At 36.5% G+C, this 26336-nt stretch overlaps 1 protein-coding gene across 2 annotated transcripts in view; it reads left to right on the top strand.

The window, feature by feature from the left end:
* Positions 1-26336, top strand: part of SPECC1L (sperm antigen with calponin homology and coiled-coil domains 1 like) — a 73400-nt gene that overhangs the window by 12066 nt on the left and 34998 nt on the right. For both annotated transcript variants that reach the window (XM_075770049.1, XM_075770050.1), the window contains exons 2-9: positions 3636-3825; positions 9219-9378; positions 10378-12011; positions 13856-14063; positions 20877-20950; positions 21461-21636; positions 23443-23606; positions 25259-25353. In XM_075770049.1, coding sequence (XP_075626164.1) covers positions 3673-3825; positions 9219-9378; positions 10378-12011; positions 13856-14063; positions 20877-20950; positions 21461-21636; positions 23443-23606; positions 25259-25353 — 2664 coding nt within the window. In that variant the 5' untranslated portion in view covers positions 3636-3672. The remainder of the gene's footprint in view (positions 1-3635; positions 3826-9218; positions 9379-10377; positions 12012-13855; positions 14064-20876; positions 20951-21460; positions 21637-23442; positions 23607-25258; positions 25354-26336) is intronic.

Below are 26336 nucleotides of genomic sequence, written 5' to 3'. Positions count from 1 at the left end.
GATATTTTGGGCTTGTTTTGGCTTTTTTCCATCCTGATTGATTTTATAATTGATACTGTAGTGCTAGCATTAATCAAATGTTTTCCAGCAACGTATTGTGTGTGTTGATAGATGAGTATTTTGTTTAGTAGTGTGATATGAGGGACCTCCAAAAGTCTCTCTCGACTGTCTCATGGAGTTACAACTCTTAATTCCACTGCAAATTTTTAGTGTTAAGCGTCTACTTCACTATTTTTTTTCTTCTTCCTTTTTTTTTTTTTTTTTTTTTTGAATTGTGTGTAAAGGGAAAGGAAGTCTTCAGTAATTCCTTCTTTCTCCCTAGGGCCTATATAAGCTACAGTTTTCTATGCAGTATTTGCTTTTTAAAACAGTAGTGAAATCATATTTTAGCTCTCATTTGAATTATTAGTGTTGTGTGTTAATCTTCAGAAAGCTTTGTTTGGCTAGTGAACTTTATTTCTTATTTTAAAATCTAGTGTTTGGCAGAGACAAATTTATTGTTGGTTCCTAATATTGTGTCTTCCTAAGGAATGTGGTATTTCATAGAAATATAAAGGTAGTCTTTATCTGTGATATCTGCCTTTTGAGAAATTGGGTGAAATAGGGCTTTTCCTACTTACAATTCAACAGCATTAATGTCTTCTGTCTTCAGTGCCAAAACCCCATCCTCTTTTTCCTTCCTGGAGAAGGCGAGAGGGGAGAAATTGGTACTGAGAGGTCATAAATTCACTTTACGGGCCTGAGTGAGCAGCTGCTCTTAGAACCTGTAGTACTAGATAACGCCTTGTCCTTATTTTATTAAGTTGGACTCATTTGTATCTCTGTCTCAGTTTTTAAACTATAATTACACAATCTTCTTTTAGTAAGAAAGTAACTAGTAGAGCTTAGTTTCTCTGTAAGAAAAACAGGAACAGCGGTACCTCCCTGTCCTTTAAGTATCTTTGAAGTTTCTACCTCTGAGTTTCAGTAAATCCCAAATAATGTTTTTCAATGTCAAATTTATGGGTAAAGTAATGCTGTGATGAAACATGAGGTTTATACTTGGTTACTTTGTTTAGTTTCACTTATTTACATCACTTTGCTATGCAGTTGTTGTTCTTGAAGCAAATACTGTTGCATGTTTTCAAGAACACTTCTGAAACATGCATTTTTTTAAAAAGCCATTATGGATGAGAAACACTTGACTTCACACAGCCTTTTGTCACTGATGACCTCAGTGATATATTTGTAAGACTATAAATGGTTTTGTACTGTAAACACTAATGTAAGCCTATATTTCTTTTTGAGATTATACATCCAGTGGGTTGTGTTACTATATTACTTGTTCTAATAAGCAGATCCCAAATGTATTGATCTTTTACTGTGCACACAAAGATCATGTGTGCAATGTGTATCTGGCATGATGCAAGATGTGTCAGACTTGATAAATGCATATTGCAAACGGCCATTGCTGGATGTCTGCGCGCCAGCTGGAGCTACTGCTTTATCTGGATTGCCAGACAAGGTTGTCAAGCTCTGCCCAAATGTATGATAGTCATATTGTTGCCAGTACCCTAACCTTCATTATAGCACTGGTTTTCTAGCTTTATGAACTGTCAAAAAGATATGGTTCTGATTTACTGGACTTGTTGCAAGAGTATTTTTTTCCTTTGAGATAATTTTTTAAATGCAGTCAGCTTCACAACAAGCGGTGCACTGAAAATGTGTTTGATTATTTCTTAAGCATGGTATGGACAACATTTTTTATGTAGTCTGAAGAACATCAAAATATCATTCAATAGTAATGATGCCAGTTTTACTAAACAAGTCTATCCTCTTTGGTCTTTTCAGCTTCAGTTTTCAGCTGAGTAAGATCAAAAGCACAAGTAAGTGTTCAACTCAAAACATGAAAAAAATAGAAATGTAAGTGTGGCAACTTGGTCCTAGCTGTAAATATTAACATCTGCTTCTGGAATCTAGTAGGCAGTTGTACCATTTAAAATTATGTGTGTATAGCAAACATATTACCTTCATGGGGCTTTTTCTGGTTTGGGTTTTGGTTTTTCTTAGGAGTGTCTCATTTCAAATTATCTCTCAATTATTTAATCTTCTGTGAAGGCGTTCTGATTACTAGTAGCCATATGGCAGGCCTGGTGCATTTTTGACATTCTGATGATGAAACTGCAACAGCAAACAAAGTTTTCTGTGTCTGTTCATGCCAGCTTTCAGAGCTAAAGGGAATCTGGAAGCTATAAACAAATATTTTCAGTGCCTTAAAATGAAACTTCCTGTTGCTTCTGTTAACAGCATTTAGAGGTCTGAGGATGCAAAACGCCTGGAATTTTACTGACTTTGATAAAAGTCAACTTGATATGTACTTGTGTGCAGCTGAGGTGCTGATGGGGAGGAGGGAGTATGTGTTAGGATACAATGTTAATTTTGTTAGCTGAAATTAATTAGTACTCTTGATCGCTGTGTTTTTGTGTAGCACATCTCATGTACTCAATCATCAGTCCGCTTTTTGTGCCTTTGAAATGCTTCACTTTTTAAGAGATGCAAACAACTAGATGTGTTTCATGGTTCTAATCAGCCACAGGATATTGGGCTCAGATAAACCTGATCATTTACTTCCACCCAGAATCTGTAAGACTGAAAGGGGAGTGGAAGTTTTCTCCTCTTAGTCTTCCATCCTATGTCTTCTGACTCAGGAGCCCAGCTGCCAACTATCCTACTCTTGCAAAAGGGAAGAAAGTCCTGATGTCACTAGTCCTTCTGGTAGTCCGTGCTTCAAGTTATGGCAGTTGGCCAGTCTACTCTTTCTTAGGTTGTCTTCCCGAATTAGCAGGTCTTGTGATAACTGCCATGTTTGGGTCTCCTGCAGCTGCTCCTGGTGGGAGTAAAGTCAGCTTTGTTTTCTTGGGTTTTGTTTATTTGCTCATGTTTGGAATTACAGTATTGACAGTTGTCTGCTGTTTGAGAAAACTTGAAGGCAAGGTAAAAATGCTGAAGTGCCCTGACTGGGGCCCGTGGAACACGGTGGGCTACTTCTGGTTTCTTCTCAGATATAATCCTCATATGTCTAGTATTAAATTGTGTAAAATCCCATGTGTTTATTAATGTGACTTTTAATAATAAATGGTTTCAGGGAATCTGAATTTTTCAACTTATTTTAATTTTTATAAAATACTTTTTTCTCTGTAACTGCTATTACTCTCTCAGTACTTTAGTTACCAAGCTGGTGGTAATCTTTTCTCAGATCCAGTGTTGTTGGTAGTCAGGCTGTTGCCTGAATACTCCCACGGTATTTTCCTTCCCACAGTCAGAAATAAAGAACATTGCTGCCCTAATTGGCCTTTCTTTTGCTACCTAACGAGTGAACTCGGCAACATGGGTCACTTATAAAATATCCTCAGTTCAGTGCCATTTGTGGAAAGAGAACTGAAAAAAATTATAACTTGGAGTGGATCTGTAGGAAGTGCTTAGTTCTTGGTAAAAAATCCTTTTCAAAAAAAGCAAAAACCATTGGTCAGTCACAGGCAGCCTGTTTGGCTCTAATTTGTGGTCTTTACTGCTATATCGGGACTTGTGGTCTTAAATAGAACATTATAAAAAAGACATTGCTGTATTTTATATTTAAAATGTCTTTCTGCTTGTAGATTTGTTTGTAAATGCATCATAAACAGACAGCCCAGAATGAAGAAAGCAAGCAGGAGTGTTGGCTCAGTGCCCAAAGTGCCTGGAGTAAATAAAACTCAAACAACTGAAAAAGCCAAACCAGAAAACGGCTCCTCAGTGTCTGCAGTAACAAAACTCTCCAAAACTGGGACATCAGCATCTCTTTTGAAGGTAATAACCAATAGAACTTTCTGCTTATTTCTATTTTTTACAATAAAGCTTTAAAAAGAGTAGAATTTTAAGGCGTATCTCTAATGCAGCTTAGACTAGAGGTTTCTTATATGAGTAACTATATACTTGGCTATTCTGCAGAAGGAGCAGAGTGGAAGTTGTTGCATTCTGATGAATGTTATTAGTAGTGTCAAGTGTTATGCTTGAATGGTGTGTCAGTGACTAATGGGATTTGATAAGAGCTCTTTACAAATTCTGAAAAAAGAACTAATTGGGGTATCTAACATGAGAAACTTTTTGATATCAGTGATCCATGTCAGGTCAGTGCAGCTGCATTCTTCTAGCTGTTTTGGCCTTTGCTTTGTGTGAAGTACTGCTTGAGCTGAATTTTCACAAGTTGATTCTTGCTTCTAGAACAAGTTCAAAGGTAGAGGTTTTCTCTTATATTAGCAAAACAGGCCAGTAGATGTAAGAGCATATGGTTTTCAACAACCAAGCAAATAATACATACTGGGGTGTGCTGGTGTGGGGTTTTCACCTGGGAGTGATCACAGTTCGGTTGGACAGATGGTATAAACCTGCCTGGTCTGCCTCCCTCTCCTGGCATGGAAACATGGCTGGACCCACCTCCTTTTGCCTTTCTGCAGCCCAGTGTGCGGAGCTGTGGCGCTGCTGCTGCTGCCCTGGTGCAAATGAACAGAACAAGGAAAAGGGCTGGTATGTGCAACTGGGACCTGAACCACTGTCACCTACAGGAAGCCAGATAGGCCATTTAAATAACTGGCAAATAAAGACCTAAGAAGTGGTAAGGGCTGAGGTCTCTCTGTAATAGCTATGCAGGATTACTGAAGTCAAAAGGTGTGTTCCCTTTCTCTCTTTTCTTCTTGCTTTTCTTTTATGGAAGAACACTTAATACTTCTGCTGAGGAACTTGCAAGCCAGGTTTCAGCTAGATTTTCCCCGGTGCCACCCCTTTCCTCTGCCACCCAACATATCTTGCAGTTTTCTTGACTTTAAATAATCTTTTGATGCTTGTTGACACTAGTTATTTTGTATTTCTAGAAACCTCTCAAAGAATACAGAAATAAAAGTCCTTTGTAGTTTACTTACTGAGTTTCTTATGTCATACCTCTCAGTGTGATAGAGGAGGGTGATCTAACACTGAAGAAATTTGACCCAGTATGCTTTCACAATTTTGCTTATGTTAGTAACACTTCTGGCTATGTTTGGGTGTAGGATTAAAATTTATGACAATTGTATGTTTGAGGCACAAGGAAAATTTTTCTCTTAATTATTAAGACTTATCTCAGCTTTATGTTACAGCCAGGCTTACTCATACAGTTGGATGTCTTTTACTTGTTAAGCTACTGTTGTGCCAACTGTGTGGCTTAATGATGACTCTTATCTGCTTTGAGTGTTCCATACTTATACCATGAAATTAGTTTGTATTTTTTTGACTTACTGATACTGGAAAATCACATTTATAATTGCTAGCTTGAAAGAAGTATCAATAACAAGTTGTATTTTTAAAATAATTATTTGTATAGTTCTATATTTGATCTTGTTGATGAAGCATTTGGTACATTGTTTTCCTCATATGGTTGTAGGGTCTTCTCTTAGACTTGATGAATTGGTGTGTCTATTGTGAATTTCATTTAATATTCCTTAAAAAAAAAGGGTGGCATTAAATAACTTTAATTGCAACAGCTTACTAATTTATTTGGTCCTCAGAGTAAGTGTGCATATAAATATGGACAACTTTGAGTTGGATATTGAATGAAAGGCCACTGTTAAGGAGTAGAAATATACACAGTACTATACCAATCTTAACTCAGTCAATAATAATGTTGCAAAATTGAAAATTACTTTGTAATTATAGTCTGTTTTGGTTTTTTTATCCCCTTCATGATATAACCATAGGCGGGTATTCAGCTTTGGGTGGGCTTCTTTCACTACGCATTGTTCCACAAATTTGTTCTTTTTTGTGGAGTTTTCAAAGCGTGTGGACAATGAGTACAGGAAGAAACTGTGAGACCCACCCTTCTGTACAGCTGAACACTGTTCCAGAGGTGGTCTGTCTGTCTACTTTAGAATGCCTTTTTGTCAGTTACTTTTTTGTAGGTTTTTGGCTCCCACTTTGCCCAACTTTTGTAAATGTTCAGCACCCCTCACACATTATTACAGCAGAAGGTTAACTGCCAGACACTTCTAGTTTTAATCTGTCAAAAAATACTCTGCAAATCACAGTGTATTCTTATTTTTAAGATCACTATTTTTTTTACTTCTTTAGCTAATGAGCTTGTGATCATGCTAACACAACTGTAGTTAGATGGCAGCTGTACTTCATACAAATGAACTGCAAAATCCAGTGTCCCTGAAAACCCAGGACTTGGACACCAACATTTGAATATTAAAAATTAGAATGTGTTTTCAGTATTCATGTGTCTAGCCTTCAGTATTTTGTTTGCAAAATGCAGTAACTTAATTACAGATTGTTGTGAAGTTTGATGTTTGAAGCACTCAAATGCAGCAACAGCAAACATCAAAGACAATCCCAGGCAGGAATAATTTTATATATATATATATAAAGAGATTTGAATGAGGTGCAGTAAATAGGATACACATGTTGAGAAACTAAGATGAAATGAATTATAGATGTGATCATTCAAGTTTCATTGCACTGAAAGAAAGATGTGGGGGAAACAGAATATTGTATAATTATAAAGTGGTTTTTACATAGAAAATAAAAATAGGTCTGGATAAGCATTTCTAATTACAATATTTTCTAATTTTTCATATTTTAATATAGGAGTTTTCATGCTAAGCAGGATTACACGGTTTTCAGTAAATGGGAGAAACTGTTCTTCCTTGAGGAACAAGCTGTTTAATAAACATACAACATTGATTTTGCTTCCATTAAAAATATTCGCTACAAAAATACTTTGATTTTTAAAGTCAAGACTGGTTGCCATTATTGCGTTAAGAAAAGAGAGCTGCTGGTTTGTAATTTTTCCAAAGCTTTGCTAAATAGTTTTCTTTGCCAAGAGTATAGTGTTACAGTTTTGAGAAACTGTTTACTAATTGGCTGCAGAGGAGGCAGTGCCTTCCAACCTAGACTAGAAATAGTTTATGGGTAAGTCAGAAGAAGAATGGCTGTCTTAAATTCCTTTGTTTAGCAAGGGCTGGAGATGACTAATGTCAGAAAGTGTATATTTTACTTAGCTGTTTTGTTTTTTTTTTTCCTTCAAGCTGACTCACATCTTGACCTATTTGGCTTGATAACATGTACTTGTACTATAAGTGTCTAAAAGCTTAATCTAATTTCCCCGCTCTTTCAACAGGGTAAAAATGCTGACAGCTAATAGTCCATTTGAACTATCGTGTTTGCTGACTGATTAGCAGATTCAGTAGCAAAATAGAAAATCTATGCCTTTTTGTAATACCTTGGTTTAGGTGATAGTTGCATAATGAGGTTGTTTCCCTCCCCCTCTACCCCTATGCCCACAAAATTAGATTAGATTAGGTATGAAAAATTAGATTAGATATGAAATCTGAGTAGGTTACAGGTTAATGGAGGATTGTCATACGGTACAACTATGACAATACAGATTGTCATAGTTTGTGCTCAGGTCTTCACTGCCGCACAAGTAGTGTGGGCTTTGTTGATTTTGTAGCCCTCCAACATTTTTATTTTCCCCTTGGTACTTACATTGTATCTGCTGTTTTGCACGGCTGTGTGACATAGCAGATCAAGGAACTGATCTGGCTCCTGGGAGGAAGGAGCCCTTTGTAAAGGCTTCAGTTTACACAGCACAGTATGAAAGCACATGGAGAAGAGCGGGATAGAACAACAGTGGCTTTTTCATAGCAGAAAAGCCAGCTTAGATGCACATCAAACTAGAGCCTCGGAGTAGTGTGTTTTCTTCTGGACTTTTATAAACCTTTTTAGAAGGCTATACCATTTCCTACATGATTCAATAAAAAAATTATTCTTCTGGAGGATTCTAGACCTGTTTCTATCCATAAATTATCTTTATGTCTAACAACTGCCTGCAGAACAAATATGTTCTCTTCCCAAGCTCCCTTTTGTTTTGCAGCTGCTCGTTGTAAATGACACAAATCCCTTGCACTTTCCACAATAGTGTAATCAGTGTTCCTATCTGTTCTGAAATTTGCACTTGCAAAAAGAAACTGTATAGAATGGAGTGAGATGCACCTTTTTTTTAATTAAGCAAATGTACCTTCATTCTTAATGTATAGAATTGTTATGTCTGGCATATAGTTTTTAACATGAATATGTATGGGAGCTAGAAGTTCTAAACCTGCAGAATTTGAAAGTCATGATGTAAAGCAACTGGTTAAGTCCTAAGCGCTACCTCTTAGCTGGGATGCTGGTTGAGACTTCAAATGTGTTATCCAGCTGAATAATACAGTTGCTCAAGGAATGCTGCTAAGACAGCTGTTTTCTTTTAATTTTTCTTGCCCTTATAATGGGAAGAATGTTTAGCATATTTTGATTGTTTCTTCATTTGAAAAATTGCGTTTTAAAGAGTTGTAAAGTCTGCCAATTAATGCTTAAGAACTTAGTATATTTTAGAGTTTGCTTTATTCTGAAAAATGTATTCTCTATTTGGGAATCCAGTTCTTGAGACTTCTGTGCTTACTGCCTTGTCTGATTCCAGGCAGCTTTTGTGGCTAACAGTAGTTTCAGGAATGGTTATATGAGGTCAGACAAAAAGTCCATCAAACAAATATTCCTGTCTCTGAGAGGACCTAGTAAAGAGCATGGAAACAAGGCAAGGATATATGGTGAAGATGGCTTTTTGCCCCTCTCTGAGTACTGTCCTAGTCTCTAGTGATTTGTGGCTTAGTATTTTGAGCTAGAAAGGGTATTTTATTAATGTCAGATTGATTTTTGTTATTGTTTGGTTTGATCTTTTTGTTGTGAACTTGTCCACCAGAAAACGCTTGATCATATTCTATTGAAGGACATTATACTAACTTCCTAGTATTTGCTGGTTTAATTATCTAGGAATCGTCTTCATTTTTATGCTTAAGCAAACTTTCAGTCAAAATTGAGAAGTGTTCTACTGTGTTGTGTTACTGTGCTTTTGTTAATTTTTTTTTTCTCCTTGTTATTGAAACATTAATAATTTTGTCTGGGAGAGAGGAGACTCATTTTCTGTGGTTAATCATATGTAAGGAATTGAAGTTCAATTTCAACTTACCAACTCTGCACAGTGGAACGCATTTATACTTTTCAACATTCTTACACAGACACATGACTAGTCAAATATGTACTTTTTTAACTGATGGAATCTTTAACAGAAGAAATGTTGGCTATGCAGAATTCTCAACCAGCTGTCTTAAAGCTGCTTCTTCCCTTTCTTTCAGACTAAGAGTAATGATGACCTCTTAGCAGGGATGGCTGGTGGCACTGGAGTGACAATGACCAATGGTGTCAAGGCAAAGAAGAGCACTTGTGTATCAACAGCATCTTCAGCTTCAGGGACAACCATGAACAGTCTGGAAAATAAACCCAAAACTATTGCAGGTAAATGGATATATTGATCCTTTAAGATGGTAGTTGGGTAGCTTTTTATTTTCATATTATGTATTGAGGATCCAGGCTGCCTAACGAAGTGGTCAGTAAGACCACTGTCAAATGAAACAACTCCTGTGCTCTTTTCCTGTTTTTTAATATTGTAAGGGTGTTCCTTTTAATTTTTTCAGTACTGATTATGCAACTGCTATATAAAACTAGATAATATAATTAATCTAGAGAATCATAGTTTTGTCTAAAATAATTTAATTTGTCTAAAAAATTCCATGCCATGAGCATTAAATCTTTAAAATGTGATCACTTGTTGCAGTCAACTTTTTGGACATTCTGTATTGCTTTATAGAAGAAAAAAAAAAGTAAGAGACCTTTCAGAAACTGCTCAGAAAAGTGAAATTTAGTGTGTTATCAATATGGATGGAAATATGTCTTGCCTTCCATTGATATGTTTTGGATTCAGTAATGCTTGCAAAGCTGTAAAGCATCTGGAAATAAAGTAGTAATAGTCTAACCTCATCTTTATGAAATGAGATGAAAATACAAAACCCCTTAACTTTCATTTTGGGGAATCATAATATGCAATTAAATGCACTTAATGTGCAATTAAATGCACTTAAAAGCTTGCATTCAAATCTACTGAAGAGAGAGACAAATGTGAACTTGTAGGAATAGCACTGCTGCAGTTTTAGTACAATTTGTCAGAAGCTGTTGAAGACAAAAAAAGCAACTTGCAAATGTTAATGTTGAAGGTCTAGCTCATTTTCAAAATACTGGTAAAGCACAGCAATTGGTAAAGCTTGTATGAGTTAAAATATAACTGCACTGATTGATGATTAGGTTTGTACAGGTGTTTACTCTAAATGTATTTTACGAAATGTATTTACCAGTGTGATTCAGAAAATCAGCCACTGTATTGCTGATATAAAATGAACAGTCTTCTATTACAGATACTGTATTTTAAATTAATGTTCCTAACTTTCAAAAAACATACAGGTACAAGTTCCACAACTAAGCGTAGCACTTCATCTGGAAATAAAGAGTCAAGCTCTTCTAGAGAAAGAATACGTGATCGTTCTCGTTTAAGCCAGAGCAAAAAGCTACCTTTGACTGGACAGGGGACCAATGATATGGTACTGGCAAAACGCTCCCGTAGTCGTACCAATCCAGAATCGGATATTCGAATGAGCAAGTCGAAATCAGACAATCAAATCAGTGACAAAGCTGCATTGGAAGCAAAGGTGAACGATCTTTTAACATTAGCAAAAACTAAAGATGTGGAAATCTTGCATCTGAGGAATGAATTAAGGGATATGCGTGCTCAGCTGGGACTTAACGAAGATCACCTTGAAGGTGATGAAAAATCTGAAGAAAAGGAGGCCATTGTTGTCCATCAGCCAACTGATGTAGAGTCTACTTTGCTACAGTTACAGGAACAAAACACTGCCATCCGAGAAGAGCTGAACCAGCTGAAGAATGAGAATCGAATGTTAAAAGACAGACTAAATGCATTAGGCTTTTCTTTGGAACAAAGGCTGGACAACTCTGAAAAACTCTTTGGCTATCAGTCTTTGAGTCCAGAGATTACAGCTGGCAACCACAGTGATGGTGGCGGTACTCTGACATCTTCAGTGGAAGGTTCTGCTCCTGGATCAATGGAAGACTTGTTAAGTCAGGATGAAAACACTTTGATGGACAACCAACATAGTAATTCCATGGATAATTTAGACAGCGAGTGCAGTGAAGTTTATCAGCCACTGACATCAAGTGATGATGCTTTAGATGCTCCATCATCTTCGGAGTCTGAAGGCGTACCAAGTATAGAAAGATCTAGGAAGGGAAGCAGTGGCAATGCAAGTGAAGTGTCCGTAGCTTGTCTGACAGAACGGATACATCAGATGGAAGAGAATCAACACAGTACAGCTGAAGAGCTTCAAGCCACGCTTCAAGAGCTTGCGGATTTACAACAAATAACACAAGAGCTAAACAGTGAGAATGAAAGACTTGGAGAGGAAAAAGTAATCCTTATGGAGTCTTTGTGCCAGCAAAGTGACAAATTAGAACACTTCAGCCGTCAGATCGAGTATTTTCGGTCCCTTCTAGATGAACATCATATTTCCTATGTCATTGATGAAGATATGAAAAGCGGTCGCTACATGGAGTTAGAGCAACGTTATATGGACCTTGCAGAGAATGCTCGGTTTGAGCGAGAGCAGCTGTTAGGTGTTCAGCAGCACTTGAGCAACACTTTGAAGATGGCAGAACAAGACAATAAGGAGGCCCAAGAAATGATAGGGGCTTTAAAAGAACGAAATCATCACATGGAACGGATTATTGAATCAGAGCAGAAAAGCAAAACAGCGATAGCATCTACCTTAGAGGAATACAAATCCACAGTAGCCAGTGACCAGATTGAGATGAACAGGCTGAAAGCTCAGTTAGAGCATGAAAAGCAGAAAGTGGCTGAGCTGTATTCTATACACAACTCTGGAGATAAATCAGATATACAAGATTTGCTGGAGAGTGTCAGGCTGGATAAAGAAAAAGCAGAGACATTGGCCAGTAGTCTGCAAGAAGAGCTGGCACACACTCGCAATGATGCCAATCGATTGCAAGATGCCATTGCTAAGGTAGCGTTTAAAACAAACTGTTGTATTTTAACATCCCATATATACCGCAACTTACTGTTGGTCACTGCAGTTGTTTTAGAAGTAAAGGATTAATTACGAGGTTAATTGGATTGCAGTAGTGTTAGGATTGATTACTTTCTCTTAACTTTTGTTATGAAAATGACGGAGGCCTTTTAAAAAAATTATATGGATACATTCAGCCACTGGGTAACTGTTGTGTTCCTTTTTAAAATACTGGTATTTAAACTCCACAACTTATTTCAAGGGCCAAACTTAAACAGTATTTAAGATGCTGTATGAAATTTGTGCTTAAATTGCATGCCTTCTGCAAGAGTTTCAAGGAGTTAGTGCCAAACTGGTGGAAGAGTGATGTCACTGAGAAAATACTGGGAGTCAAAGTGAAGGTGATAGCCCAACTGTTGATGACTTGCAGGACCTTTCACAGGTGTTGAGAGAATATTTTGAAGTTTCAACTTATTCAAGCTGGTTCAGTTAACTTAGAATAAACTAATGATAAAGAAACAGAAAAGTGTCTTCTCTCTCCAAGCAAGAAATTACTTATTTTCAGGTAGACAGAGATTTTACCAAACTTATTTTAATTTATTGAGTACTTATTTTAGTTTTAAATGGAAAAAAAAATCAATAAACTTTAAAAAAATTAGTATTAAATATGGCATATACACATAGGTTCTTTTACTCTAATGATCCATCCAGGAGCAGCTTGTGTGTTGACTGTCGGATTGAAATGTATATTACTAGTTCTAGAACAGCTATTTTGACTCATATATAACTAATTTATGTAGTAAATATGTCTAGTAAAAGCATTTACCATAATTTAATATAAAAATAATAATAAAATGTATTTAGAACTTTATGCATTTAAAGGTATATCTTCCTGATGAGAAAATTTATGCCAAATTTAATATCTGAACTATGTATTAGTTGCAAATCAACATGTTAGTCATGATCACCAGCCAGTTAGAATCAACCTTAATTTGGGAGGGGAAAAAAAATATAATTTTAATAATCAAAGTTGGGTAGTGCTATTAAAATAAGAAATACTGAAACAGATGATTTAAAGCAGGGCATTTTGTAGATTAAAGTTGGTGCCTGACTGTATTGACCCACCCTAAGCCATGACCTTATTTATCTTGTTTTTCTGACACCCTATTTTTGCTGTTGGGTTAATGTTGTTGTGCCTCTAACTCCAGCTTGTTACTTCTTGTAGTTTAATGAGGCAGGATAAAATAGTCTTGCTGCTCCTGAAAGGGAGAAGTCTATTACCTCTTCCTTTCCCTGTTTCTTTTAATTCAGTTCAATAGCTTGTAAGACTCCTCTGGAAACTATTTCAACTCACTAACACATCTCACATACAAATGTGAATCCTGCTACTTGGTTAAGGAAATGAATCATCTCACACTAAAATGGATGCACAGAAGAGAGCAGCCTTTTTTTTTTTTTTTTTTTTTTTTTTTTGGCGAGAGAAAGAAAGGGTAAAGAGTTTCCCCCTCCACCTCCATCCTTTTCCACAGCAGCTAGATGTTAAATTGGATCAGCTGCTCGTGAAATCACACCCTTGGTATTATGGTATTTTTGCTTCACTTGAATACAGGATTCTGCTGTTAGAGTAGCTGGGGAATGCCCATATATTCAGCTTGGGAATAAGAGAGTTAAACTCTAGCTCAGGAAAATAGTTGTACTAGAACAATACATTTTTACAGGCTTACACTTGACTTAGTGTCCCATACTTTTGTAGCATTGCAGAAATATATTGTAAGTATGCTAGTTAGGAAACTAAAAGCGTGTTTTAAAATTTAGTTATGAAAAGATACATTCTTTTTCAGGTTGAAGATGAATACAGAGTATTCCAAGAAGAAGCCAAGAAACAAATTGAGGATCTCAATGTGACTCTAGAAAAACTTCGGACAGAACTAGATGAAAAAGAGACGGAGAGAAGTGACATGAAAGAAACTATCTTTGAGTTGGAGGATGAAGTAGAGCAGCATCGTGCTGTGAAGCTTCATGACAATCTCATCATATCTGATTTGGAGAGTGAGTGTTATGCATTTCTTTTGTGAGAGAAATAATAATTTAAGAGCAGCTGAAGTAGAACATTGCAATAGTGAAAATATTTCCACTTGTCTTTTGTATGTCTGAATTCAAGTCAGACTGGGCTTTGCAGAATCCTTATACGCTAGGGGAAAAATCAAGTTAGCTTTGCTTTTCCAGTCCCAGTAGTAGTTGGTGTGGGAATGAAAACCTGTGAATTGAGAATAAATATGAAATCTGGTAATGCTGTTTTCAAGTTTTTTTTCAAAGAAGGAGAACATGTAATTACAGACTTAATAATAGTGTGCTCGTTGTGCATTTTGGAGGCTGGATGATTGATTTAGTGTTTTAGTGTTGTGGGTTTTTTAAGAATGCTCTCTTTTTTGAGTGCCCAAATATTAGGAGTTGCCAGGTAGCTTGAGAATGTGTATAATTAATGATTTCTCCTACCTGAAAAAAGATGGTTTTGGTGGAGAAATGGGTGAATGGGAAGCCCTGAAAGTTACAAATGTCAGAGCTGACTTGGCAGTATGGATTTGCTCAAGTCATGAAACTGATCTGTGAACCTAAAAATGAATCTGACAAACTTCAAGCAAGTTAGAATAAACCTTTTCTGTTGACTCTTGTCACCCTACAAGAAATGGTTAGGGCTTATAATGAAATTCATGTATATTGTATACTTGTCTAGCTCTCTGTGCCTTAGTTCCCTCTCTGATCTCCAGACCTGCTCAGACATTCATACCACAGACTGGAATTCTGCAATTAGTCTCTGTCTAAATAAGAACTTGGGCAACTGTACCCTGGCAAGCTGTATTTGCACAGTGCTATTCATTTGAATTCAAATATCTGCTCTTCTTCCATGGTATACAAAGACTAAACAAGATAACAAAAACCCCAAAGCATAATCTCTTTTAACGGTAAGGGAAATATTCATAGAAAGGATTTTAAATTGGTCTGCTATCAAGAAAAGGTAGTGTCTTATGCAAGCTAAATTGTTTATTCAACTGAAGCTCGATGTCTTCAGACATGCGGCTGTCAGCTTGGTTTCCCTATGCAACCCTTCTTTATCTTGAAAGGCAATCACTGTTTCTCTTTACAGAATTGCTTTAAGTTTTTATTCTGCCCTTTTTTTTCTTTTTTTTTTTTTCTCTCTGTTCCAAAACCAGAGAGGCTTTTATTTGGAAGCAGGAGCTCAGGCGCTTGGTTAGTGGCTCTGACTTTATTCTTGAAGTTGTCCTTTAGCAAAGTCTTAAAGTTGAACGCTTTTCTACTTGCATTGTTTTGTCCATTAGCTGAAATACATTTGTACAAAATAAAGTACCATAGTCCAACATTTAGCTATCTGCCTAGTAACACCTGATAACAAGGCAGCTCTAATTTTAGATGTTTCTGATTTGGTGGTACAAAATATCTGTTAGATATTTCACTTAAATTGGTAAACATTCAGGTGGACAAACCTCTGCCTGGGCAGAAATTTGGAACAAAAATTGCAACACACTTTGTTACTCATTGCTCTTAGAATAGTTTGGAAAATTCAGCAGTACTAGCTGAATGGCCTGGTGTGATCCTTTAAGGAAGAAATCAGTATTTGAGTTATAGGCAGGAAGGAGAGTGGCATCTAGTGGCGGTAAGAAGGGATGGCATCCGAAGAATGGTATAAACTTCACATATTTTTCTCTGACCACTTTAAAATGCTGTTCATTATGGGTTTGTAATGAAGCCTTGTACAAGAGTTTCTTGGTGGTAGCCCCTAAGTAGTGACAGCAAAGAGCAACATCTCAGAAAATCTGGGACTTGGAGGTAGTGCGTACAACATACAAAAGACAGAATTTTAACAATTTGTATTAAAGTGATAGGAAAGCACATCTTCGTAGTGGTAAGTTATCTTATGCTGACCAGACTTTTGGTCAGTCCTGATATTCTGTCAGCCAAATGTAAAATGCCTGTGCTTTTAAATGTGGAGGATTTAGTGTAGGTTTAGGTATTATAAAGCACTAGTTAGAAGAATGGTGGGTTTTCAGCCTAAAGAGTAATAAAGAACCATAAAGGTTTTCTTTAGTGAACTTTTATTTTAGATTTTAAAATATGGGGAAATCTAACCCACGCCTAAAGGAGAGAATTTGCCTAATAGCAAAGTTACTGAGTGAATGAAAGTGGCAAGACAACTGATAAATTACAAGTGATAAGTGATGAAAAATTATCACTTAAAGAACTCACAAAACATAGACTTTACAGTTAGGAGAAAGATGCTTCATAGATGAGGTGGTGAGTGTTCATTCATTTTAATGGTTAATCAACACTAAGTAGTAATGTAGAAATGTGAAATGCTCTAGCACTACTACTTAGGGCACACTTCATTGTGGCCTTTCCAAACACCAAAAAGAAGCATAACGAACATATTATGAAACATTTTTCACAGTAATCTGAATACTGAATGGTCACACTTTAGCTATTAATATGTCTGCCTGCAAAAACTGGGATCTCTTTGATGTGGACAGTAGGATGTAAATTGCATTGATTAAAAAACATACAGCATGTTCCTGATGTCCATCCAGGTGTGACAGGACCTGTAGTCAGTGGCAGCTGAACTGACTACCGGTGGGACAAGGAGTTTTAAGCCTAGTGATTCTGTGTTGTATCTAAAAAAGTCTAAGAAATATTAAAATAACCTGGCTGTTTTATATCATCTCTAGGGCACTGAGATAAAAAAAAACTGTAGTTGAGATGAGTCTGTAGGTACTGGAGTGGAGGTGAGGGACTGGGAGAGGGCAAAGCAGGGCAGGCTGGAAGTTGGCAGGGAAGGCAGGCATTGCACTAGATGGCGTGTTTGCTCGGGTTTTCGTTTCTGGCTTTGAGAAAAACTTTCAGTAGTCAGGTAGCCAAGCTGTCGCATTAGTCAACTTCGATGACTAAGGGGGAAAAAAGAAACCTATTATTCTTCCAAGCAGTGAATAAGAGTTTGTGGGGAAATTTTTTCAGATAACTTTGTCTCCTGATATGCAAAAAATTGATATTTGTAGGTTAGCTTATGAATTGTGAGATGTTTCTTCTGAAGCCTGAAAATACTCATTGCATGTTCATTTAGCAGAAGGTACGTGTACTAAACATATCAGTTCTCTTAGTCCATAACTATTTCAGTCAGTACATTTTTTGGACAAGGGTAGGTAAGCAAGAAGGTTGATATATCTGAAGTTCAGTGAATAAATAGTTCTTATGGAGCTGACGGCGTTGGTTTTTAATTCCACTATATCTCATTTTGAAAAGGATCTTGACAGCAGTTGTGAAACTAAATTGTTACGTTGCCATATTTAGACTTTTTCTGCCAGTGTTGGGAAAGTCAATTGGATGTTAGTTTTCTAATTGTTAGTACGATTTGGGTTTGGGTTTGGGGTTGTTTTTTTTTGCTAATGTTGACTCTTAAATTCAGCTTTCTTGCTGCATAGAGCTATTGTCTGACAGTGATGAACTCAAAAGCAAGACTGACATGCACATTGCCTGAGCTTTGGTATATTTGTAAGCAGTGCCTCTTCCTTATATAAGTCTTAAATTAACTGTAATGCTGACACTACTCTGTATAGATGTGATTGTATTGGGATAGCCATTTCTATGCTAAAAATTGAAATGCTATCCTAGTATAAGGCAAACCAATGTAATTAATACAAAAAACTGCAAGAATGCCCACTGTGGATTTGCCTGTGTTGGGATTACTTGATTTAGCATTGCTTATCAGGAATTGTAGTGTCATGTTTTGAAACTAGTATGCATGTCTGAATATTGTAATTCTTTTTTTTCTTTTTTCTTTTTTTTTATCCTCCAGAGACTATTGAAATTAAATGAATGTTGATACTCATTTTTATTTCGTAGTGATAAATTCTAATTGCTAATTGTAATTAGTAAGAGTTACAGATACAGAATACAGTGATACTTTTTTCTCTGGCAGCCTTACAAAATTCAAGTGTTTTCTTAGTTTCTTCCTCCCACCTCCAGCCCAACTTGTAATGTTTTTCTTTATCATTTGTAGTCTGCCTTTCCCATAATTTATTTTTCTACCTTTTAAAAAGCAAGGACTTGTCAAACTGTGATTTAAATCAATGTAGTTTTATAAAATGTAGACATAATTGAATCCTGCAGTAAAACACAAGCAGCTTGCTGATTTGCCATTTTTGATTATCCTATTCATTCATCAGAATGGTCTCCTTGTTCTTCACTTACCCCAAACAACAGTTACTTTTCCTTTTATCTCAATCCTCTTTCTTGTCTATGCTCCTTAAAAGGAGGAGACTGGATAATGGCAGAAGTGAAGTGCCTGTCCTACCATACTGAAAGTTGCAGCACATACAGGTGGAAAGGGTTTGTGTGTGTTAGAGAAGAATCATGGAGGTTGTGAGGATGCAGAAAGGAAGGATACCATCAGGCAGCTGTAGAGAGTTGCTGCCTGTCTACCTACTTTGACTACTTGAATTTTCAGGCTGAGAGTGGTGGCACAGTGTGAAGAATGAAGTTCAGGCTATAACAGGTGAAATCACTTATTTTAGTCTTAATTTCTCACTACATTTCAAATTCAGTTGCAATTTGGTAGTTTTTTTCAGTTTTTTTTTTTTTAATCCCTTCGATTGATTGGAGGAGAAGACTGTTTCCAGCAACTACTGTAAAGTGCTCTGTATTGTTTATAGTAACTGCAGAATATTCAGACCATTGTGTTTTACTTCAAAGCATAAATATACTAAAACTTAATGGTGCGTTTCATATCTCAGCTCAAAACAATGGCATTACACAAGCTTTAGCGCTGGATGCATTTATAGTTTCTGGTTTGGGGTTATTTTTAGATGAACTATAGCTTGCTTTTAGTAGGAGAACAAATTGTATTTTTAAAAACACATTTTCTTTGAACTGTCTTTAAAAAAGAAAATGGTCATCCACTAGATTTTATTTCAAAATACTACTAGAAGCTCTTTAGGGCATGTTGACTTGCTATCACTGTTGAAAGTTATCTAATTTGTGGTGGACTTTTTTAGCATGTGTTTAAAGGAAAAAAGGGTGGGGAGTGGGAGCAACTTTTATTACTTTGACCTGAAGCTGGCATCTCAGCGCTGACTTTAGCTCGAACAAGTTGTGTATGCAGAGACAGGCTAAAAATTGGAGGGCTTTGCTTAAATATCATGGTAGCATGAGATTTGAGTGGCCCACTCTGTTGGGATTATCTTCAAAGCTTAAAGATCAGTTGGATGCATCTTAGTGTGCAGTCTTGTAAGGAGGAGTTAAATGCAGAAGTATCTGTCTAATTTTAGTGTTTCAACTTTTCCAAGCCTGAAAGGTTATCATGTTTTCAGGCCAACTGAGGTTCATATCATTCTTGTAAAGAAATTAGCTGTGGCATTAAAAGCCTCTGTACTTGGGACTGTTGAGGCAAATCAAAACTCAAGAATTTCTTCTGATGAAGAAACCAAAAGAAATTCCATATCTGAAAAATTGAAATGTTCTTATGAGCATAGTTGAGGCTTCTGAATGTACACATGAGCATAAATCAGCTTAATCACAGAAATCTGTTCTTAGTCATTGTTACATCTGATTTAAACATTTTTAAATGCTTACTAATTTCCATGTAGCCTGCCATAGCTTCATTTTTATTGTTAAGCCCTTTGACAAAAGACCAGGAGTACCGCAGGTATATGCTTACTTGGGTAGACACCGGTAGGTATTGGCAGAACAAGTGACTTTGAATAAACCCTGGTTTAATGGTTTTCCTGAGACCTGAGATCCAAATAAAAGCACTGGAAAGTTGGAGGTTTTTTTCATGTTAGGGAATGAGAGCCACAAAACTTTACTGTATCAATCTGTTTCTATGATTGTATATACCTATCTTCTGACTATTCAAACATTTATTATGCAGTTCCATAGATTTTTTGCTAAGAGTTTGTATTTTGAACAGCCTAAATGTATTAGGCACCTTCAATCTTTTTGTGGAAAGAGCCTTGCTAATATATAGGAAAAATATTTGTTTCCAGCAGCTCTTGGAATAATGAACCTGAAAAAAAACCACCTGCATTCAGTCAGTTGGCCCATCATTTTTGCAGTTTGGAAATAGCTACATGATGCTGTAGAAATAAAACATCCTAGAATCCAACGATCAGTGAAGTGACACACTGATTAGAAATTTATGCTGTGTTCTTCTTCATTAGTTGCTTACTTATAAGAATGGAGTAATCAATCACGTTGTCCTTGTGTATTGAATAAAGTAACAAATGAATAATAATTGCAGTAGCCAGTCTGTCAGACGCCACATGAGGAGTTGGTGGTGATCAAGCTGCATACCCTTTTGTATAGCTGCTGACAGATTTAGGGGACCATCTCTTTCATAACATGATCTCACAGACTGTTTGTCCCTTTGCTGTAAATATAGCTTGCTTCAACTTCAAATAGTAGCTTGCTAGACAAGAATGTAAGATTCTTGAGTACATCAGTAGAAATTTATCCCTGTTCAAGGCATGGCTGTGAATGTTATGTCAATTTTTTTCTGGCAGGGAATAAATTGTGAATCAAAAGGCTTCATGTAGCTGCAGCTTATGTTTGAAGAGGGAAACACACACATACCACCCCCACCCCCTGATATCTCTGTATTGACATTTTCTGTCAAATTATTTCTGCTCATACTATTTTTTTTCCAGGTGGCTTTGGTTATAAAAATGTATTCTCTGTGTAAGTTTTTAAAAGCATTTGCAGGGTTTTTTTCAGTTACTCTTCTTTTTTTTTTTTTTTTTTCCTTAAGTAAATAGATCCCTGACTAAGATCTTACAGAGAATTTGACTTTCTTTCCAGATACAGTTAAAAAACTTCAGGACCAAAAGCATGACATGGAAAGAGAGATAAAGAATCTTCACAGGAGACTCCGGGTAGGTCAAAACCTAAAAACTCCATAAATTCTAAACTTGGAATGTCATAAAACCTGCATATGAACTTGTGAAAAGGTAATATGATTAGATGTAATACCATTAAAATAATTATTTCTGAGAGATAGGCATCATATGGGAACATATTTACTAACCCATGGACACTAAAGAAATAACTTCTGAGAAATTCTCAGTGTCACAAAGGTATGGTGTTGGCTTGGGAGAAAATGTTCCTGTGTCTTCTGATGCATAGTTTAATATTAAATTTTTTCCCCTCCACTTTGAACATTTTCTTTCTTTCTAGAAAAGAACTTTGTAGGTCTAGTTATTTCCAGCAAAACTTCTTCAATTTAACTTGTAAGTTAGGTTGTGCCTAATGCCAGAGATGACTGCCTCTGTCATTTCTGTAACTTGTTTCCTGTAACAGCATAGGGAAGCTATGAATAATAAGGATGACTTTTAACTTAAAAAATCTTGCTGCTGCTTTCAATTTAAAGTTTTATTTACTTCTAGGAGGAGTCAGCAGAATGGCGTCAGTTCCAGGCTGATCTACAGACTGCAGTGGTTATAGCAAATGATATAAAGTCTGAGGCCCAGGAAGAGATAGGAGACCTGAAGCGCAGATTACATGAAGCTCAGGAGAAAAATGAGAAGCTCACTAAAGAGTTGGAGGAAATAAAGTCACGCAAGTATGCAAAAGACAACAGGGATATTGTCGCTTTGATGGGGGGGTACAGTTTTGGAAATCTAGTGCCTTAACTACTATTCAGTTTCCAGAAGTTCGTAAATCCTCTCACTGTGAGGATCTGTATTTCAACAAGTGGCTTTATGCAGGCCTTCAGAGGTCAAAATAGGTAAACTTATAAGAACAATATTTGTTTCTTTATACCGTATACTTAACCCATCCAAGAATACTCAGTTTTGCAAAACCAGGTTGAAGTGGAGGATTTTTCCCATTTAACAGCTGGACATGATTTAAATTCCCTCATTGTGAAAAACAAGCAGTGTTGGCTTTTCTGTACCATCATCAGTACTTCTTATTACACCCAAGGCTTTTGGTATGGTTAAAAATACAGGTGGATTTTTACTTGAGAAGAAATCTTTGTCTAATTCTGCATATATCTTGTACTGTTTTCTTTCCACTGGTAATTGTTTCTGGGAATAATTAGAAATATTTTGTGTATAAAAACATTTTTAATAACAGTAATTCAAACTGTGATGTATGGTAGCTTGAATTAGGTGCTACAGTTATTTAGAAAGTGAGTTATATGTCCTTCAGAAGTATTAAAGTCCTCAAATCCGTAGAACAGGAACATCTTGGACAGCACCATTTGAATCCTGACTACATTGTCTCTAGGGATTGAATACATGTATAGCTTACAATTACAGTAATGATGTTTGTGATGTGTATATATTGAACAATTTTTTTCCACATGGATGGGTGTTTTATAGGATACATTACACTTAACCCAGCATCCAGTAGGATATAAGATAATGCAGGCTATGGAACTTGGAGAAAAGCTGATGGTAGGAAGAGCAGACTGGTTACACTGAAAATGGAAAATTATCTGGATGGATGAGTGGTAGGCGTAAGACATCTTACCTGAAGTAAGATCACCAAACTAAGTAATATGGAAAATTCTTACTAATACATTTCAGCCAGAATTGTAATTGTTCAATTACTGCTTGCAAGTGAACCTTTGAGGTTACAGTTGCACTTTTGAAGGTAGAACTGGCTTGCCCATTCCAGTCAGTATATTCATTATTACACACAAGCATCTTTTGACATTTGATTCTCTGTAGACAAAGAACAAAGGCAACTGAATCAGATTCCTTGGAAGTGGTATAGCTACTGTATTGGAGGGAAGGTGTTAGGAAAGTCTATTACAGTGTCTGAAGCAAAAATCAGTCAATGTTTAATTATTGCAGACTGTAGAAAATAGGGTGCTTCAAACAATTCTTGTTTTGTGAGTGACACTGAATACGATAACCACCATAAATATTCTGTACTAAAAATCTGATTATTTTTTTTTACCTTGATTCATATACTGCCTAAAGATGTGTGCCAGAAATGTATTCTTACCTCCTTAGTATTCATTTAAATTGTTTTCTCTTTAGGCAGGTGGAAAAAAAAATTCTCCTGTCTGAGCTGATTATTTTCAAATGAAATGGTGAAATCCTTAAGGCTCAATTTTTTCCATCCGTGTGTTTTTTTGAGACATAGGAGCAGGAATTAGGCCTTAAATCAAATATTGATTTGATAGACTTTTCACTTGGTGCTTAAGCTCTCTTGCTGACAAATAGTAAGAACTTACAGTGATAATTTAGGTTGATAATCTATTTCTAAATTACAGTGGAAAGAAAACTAGGTTAATGTAATGACCAATTTGGACCATAGATTTTAATTTGGCTTCAAATTTGTGTTGATTTTTTTTAAGACTTTGCATGTTAAAATGTTTTTTAAATGCCTTAAATGGGCTGCATATTGATTTCAGGCAGGAAGAGGAACGTGGCCGAGTGTACAATTACATGAATGCTGTAGAGAGAGATTTGGCAGCTCTGAGACAAGGAATGGGCCTGAGTCGCAGATCATCCACCTCCTCAGAGCCAACTCCTACTGTAAAAACGCTCATCAAGTCATTTGACAGTGCCTCCCAAGGTAATTATTTTCAACCCAGGGTAGTACTGCACCAAGTTATGATTTTGCGTATCTTGACATGGACACTTCTAATGGCTTAGCTAATGCAACGTTAAGATATTTTATTGTACTGTCATGACCTATAAGTGATGGTTGAAACAAACCAACCTCAACTTGATTGCACAACAGGTTGTTCACTGCAGTTAAATGCAGGCATCCTTTTTTTGTCTTGTCTTTATATTTTTCTTTACTGTCACATTGCCAATGACTTACATGCTAGATGCTTTGATTCAATGCTCCCGTATACTAGAAATACAAATACGTATTACACACATAATTATAGCTGGAAGCACAGCTGATTTCAGCCTTGTTACTAAAATGTGAATTTAATGTGCCAAATTAAGCATTCTAAAAGCCATGCTATAGCTGAGTCTGTTTCTTTTAATAACTTATAGTCAAAGTGCTGATGAAAGTTAAAAATAAGGTCTAGCAAGTATCACCTATTAAAAGATAGAGGGAATATTTTCAAAAATGAAAAGGATCTCACTGTTGAGACAATGGACTTTGCTATAATTCTCATTGTGGAAACAGGTGCTGTTGTCCTTCTCTATAGCTGAGCAGAATAAAGAATCCCAGTAATTATCCTGAAATGAGAAACACTTGGGTTTTAGCTTTGACTGCATATGTGATCTTGTATGGATTAAAATATTTCCCTCACCAGGTCTTTGGGTTTTGAATTTCATTTACAATAATGTCACTGTAAGTCTCTGATGTAAAAAGGCTTGGCTGGAAGTAGACTGTATTACCAGAGAGACTTATGGTACTGTACTGTGCATGGCAAATGTACTTTCAATTGTTTGTAACCTGAAAATTTGTTAGGGTATAGAAGCGTCTCTGGATTATTTGGCAATTCTGTAAGTGGTTCTATTTCCATGCTTGTTCACTTTGTTCATAGGTATTTACAGTTTTTTACTTTCCTAGTGTTAATTTAGGGTGGTTTTTTAATCTGTTATTGGATAAAGGTGCTTTCTTGCCAGAGTTAGTTTGGTAAAATGATAAATCCCCTCTCCCTTCTTTTTAATCTTTTATTTCAGACTAATATCTTGGCATTCATGTGTAATCATGCTGTTAAATAATCAGATGACTGATTCACCAATTCACTATTTTTCTGGTTTCGTACATTTCTATGTATTATTATGTTATTTGTTTAATCCCAGAATTTCAGAGATATAATATCTAGTACCTGTGGACTTTGGAAACTAGAAAGGAGAAGCAGGTGAAATCGGTTATCTTTCTTGCATTACTGGCAGACGCAGGAGCTTGTTACCATCTCTTTAATTATCTGGAGATCAGAGAACTAGTAATGCCATCATTTACATCTGCCAGCGTAACCGTATCCTGCACCTTAGCCTTGTCCGCCCCCAGTAAACTTATGTTTTTACCGTGGGTGATATATTCAAGACAGAAAATGAATGTAATTACAGAGGAGTAAATGTGTAGGCATAGTTTTAAATGATTTTGCAGTCAGTTACTAATTGAAATTCTGAAAGATGTGATCTGGTAAAACTAGTAATGTAAAGTACAGGGCGAGAGTTTGCTGTAACAGCCAGTCTCCTGTTTCCTTGCAAAACAGTGCAATGCTTACGATGGCTTCCTTTCTGTGTTTCTGCTAGTTCCAAGCCCTGCTGCTGCTGCCGCAATTCCTCGCACTCCCCTGAGCCCAAGTCCCATGAAAACTCCCCCGGCTGCTGCTGTATCCCCTATGCAGGTAGGTGTTTTATGACTGCACTCAATCCTTTGTGAAGAAGACCATGTGAAACTACAGGTGGTAATATACAAATATTGGCTGACTTTATGGGGAAATAATGATAAAATGTTGCCTCAGTAATTACTAAAATGTTCAGTCTAACAAAAGAGTCTTTCACTGAGAACCATGTTGTAAATAGAAGATTTGGCATAATTTGGAAGTTTTTGTTAAATATTCCCAACCATTACTATTCCTGTGCCGCTGAGAAGCATGGGAGGAAAACTTTATCTACATTCCTTAGTTTTAGAGTTGCTGTTTGTCAGTTCTTGGTCCTGTGCCTGGCACGGAAACAGTAGTAATCCCCTTCGGGCAATGGACTGAGATCTGTGCATAATCTGTCAGCAATCATCAGTGTAAATGTATCCCATGTTGCACAGGCTTTTTATATCAGACCTGACCAGAGAGGAGTGAAATCATTGTGAATTGATTATCTTTGTTCACTTTGTACTGACTGAGTTTCACCAGTTGGTGATTGTATCGTGTATTTTGTCCTGTCCCCTCTGAAGCTTTGTCCGTTTGTTCAGCTGCCACAGGAGCCTAGGTACGCTAAGATTGCATCATCAGTACTCTGATGTTCAGCTTTGTAGATCATTGCTGGTTTTTATTATCACACTAGCTGCATGAAGTGAGATTTTTGGTAAAAGCCAGTGAGCTTAAGGACAAAGCAGATGGGACCAGATACACAGAGAAAAATCAAAGAATGTACTATGTGTTTTACTCCTTTAATGTCAGTAAGTCTCCTATTGCCTTCAAGATACTACTAACCAGAAGTAGCATGATTTGATTTTTACTATAGGTCAGCATAATGTTTTGGTAATAAATCCTCTCAGTGTGACCTGAAGAATCTATATCCATGTTGGGTTTTAGTGCCTTAGAAACAATACCTGGAACAGACTGGCTGTTCTCCTGTGCTCAGACTAGTGCAGCTTTTATTCATTTAAGAG

This window comes from Balearica regulorum, chromosome 17 (genome assembly GCF_011004875.1).
Source record: "Balearica regulorum gibbericeps isolate bBalReg1 chromosome 17, bBalReg1.pri, whole genome shotgun sequence".
Lineage (NCBI taxonomy): Eukaryota > Metazoa > Chordata > Aves > Gruiformes > Gruidae > Balearica > Balearica regulorum.
Note: the sequence above shows the minus strand (reverse complement) of the source record. Positions and strands in the feature narration are given on the sequence as shown.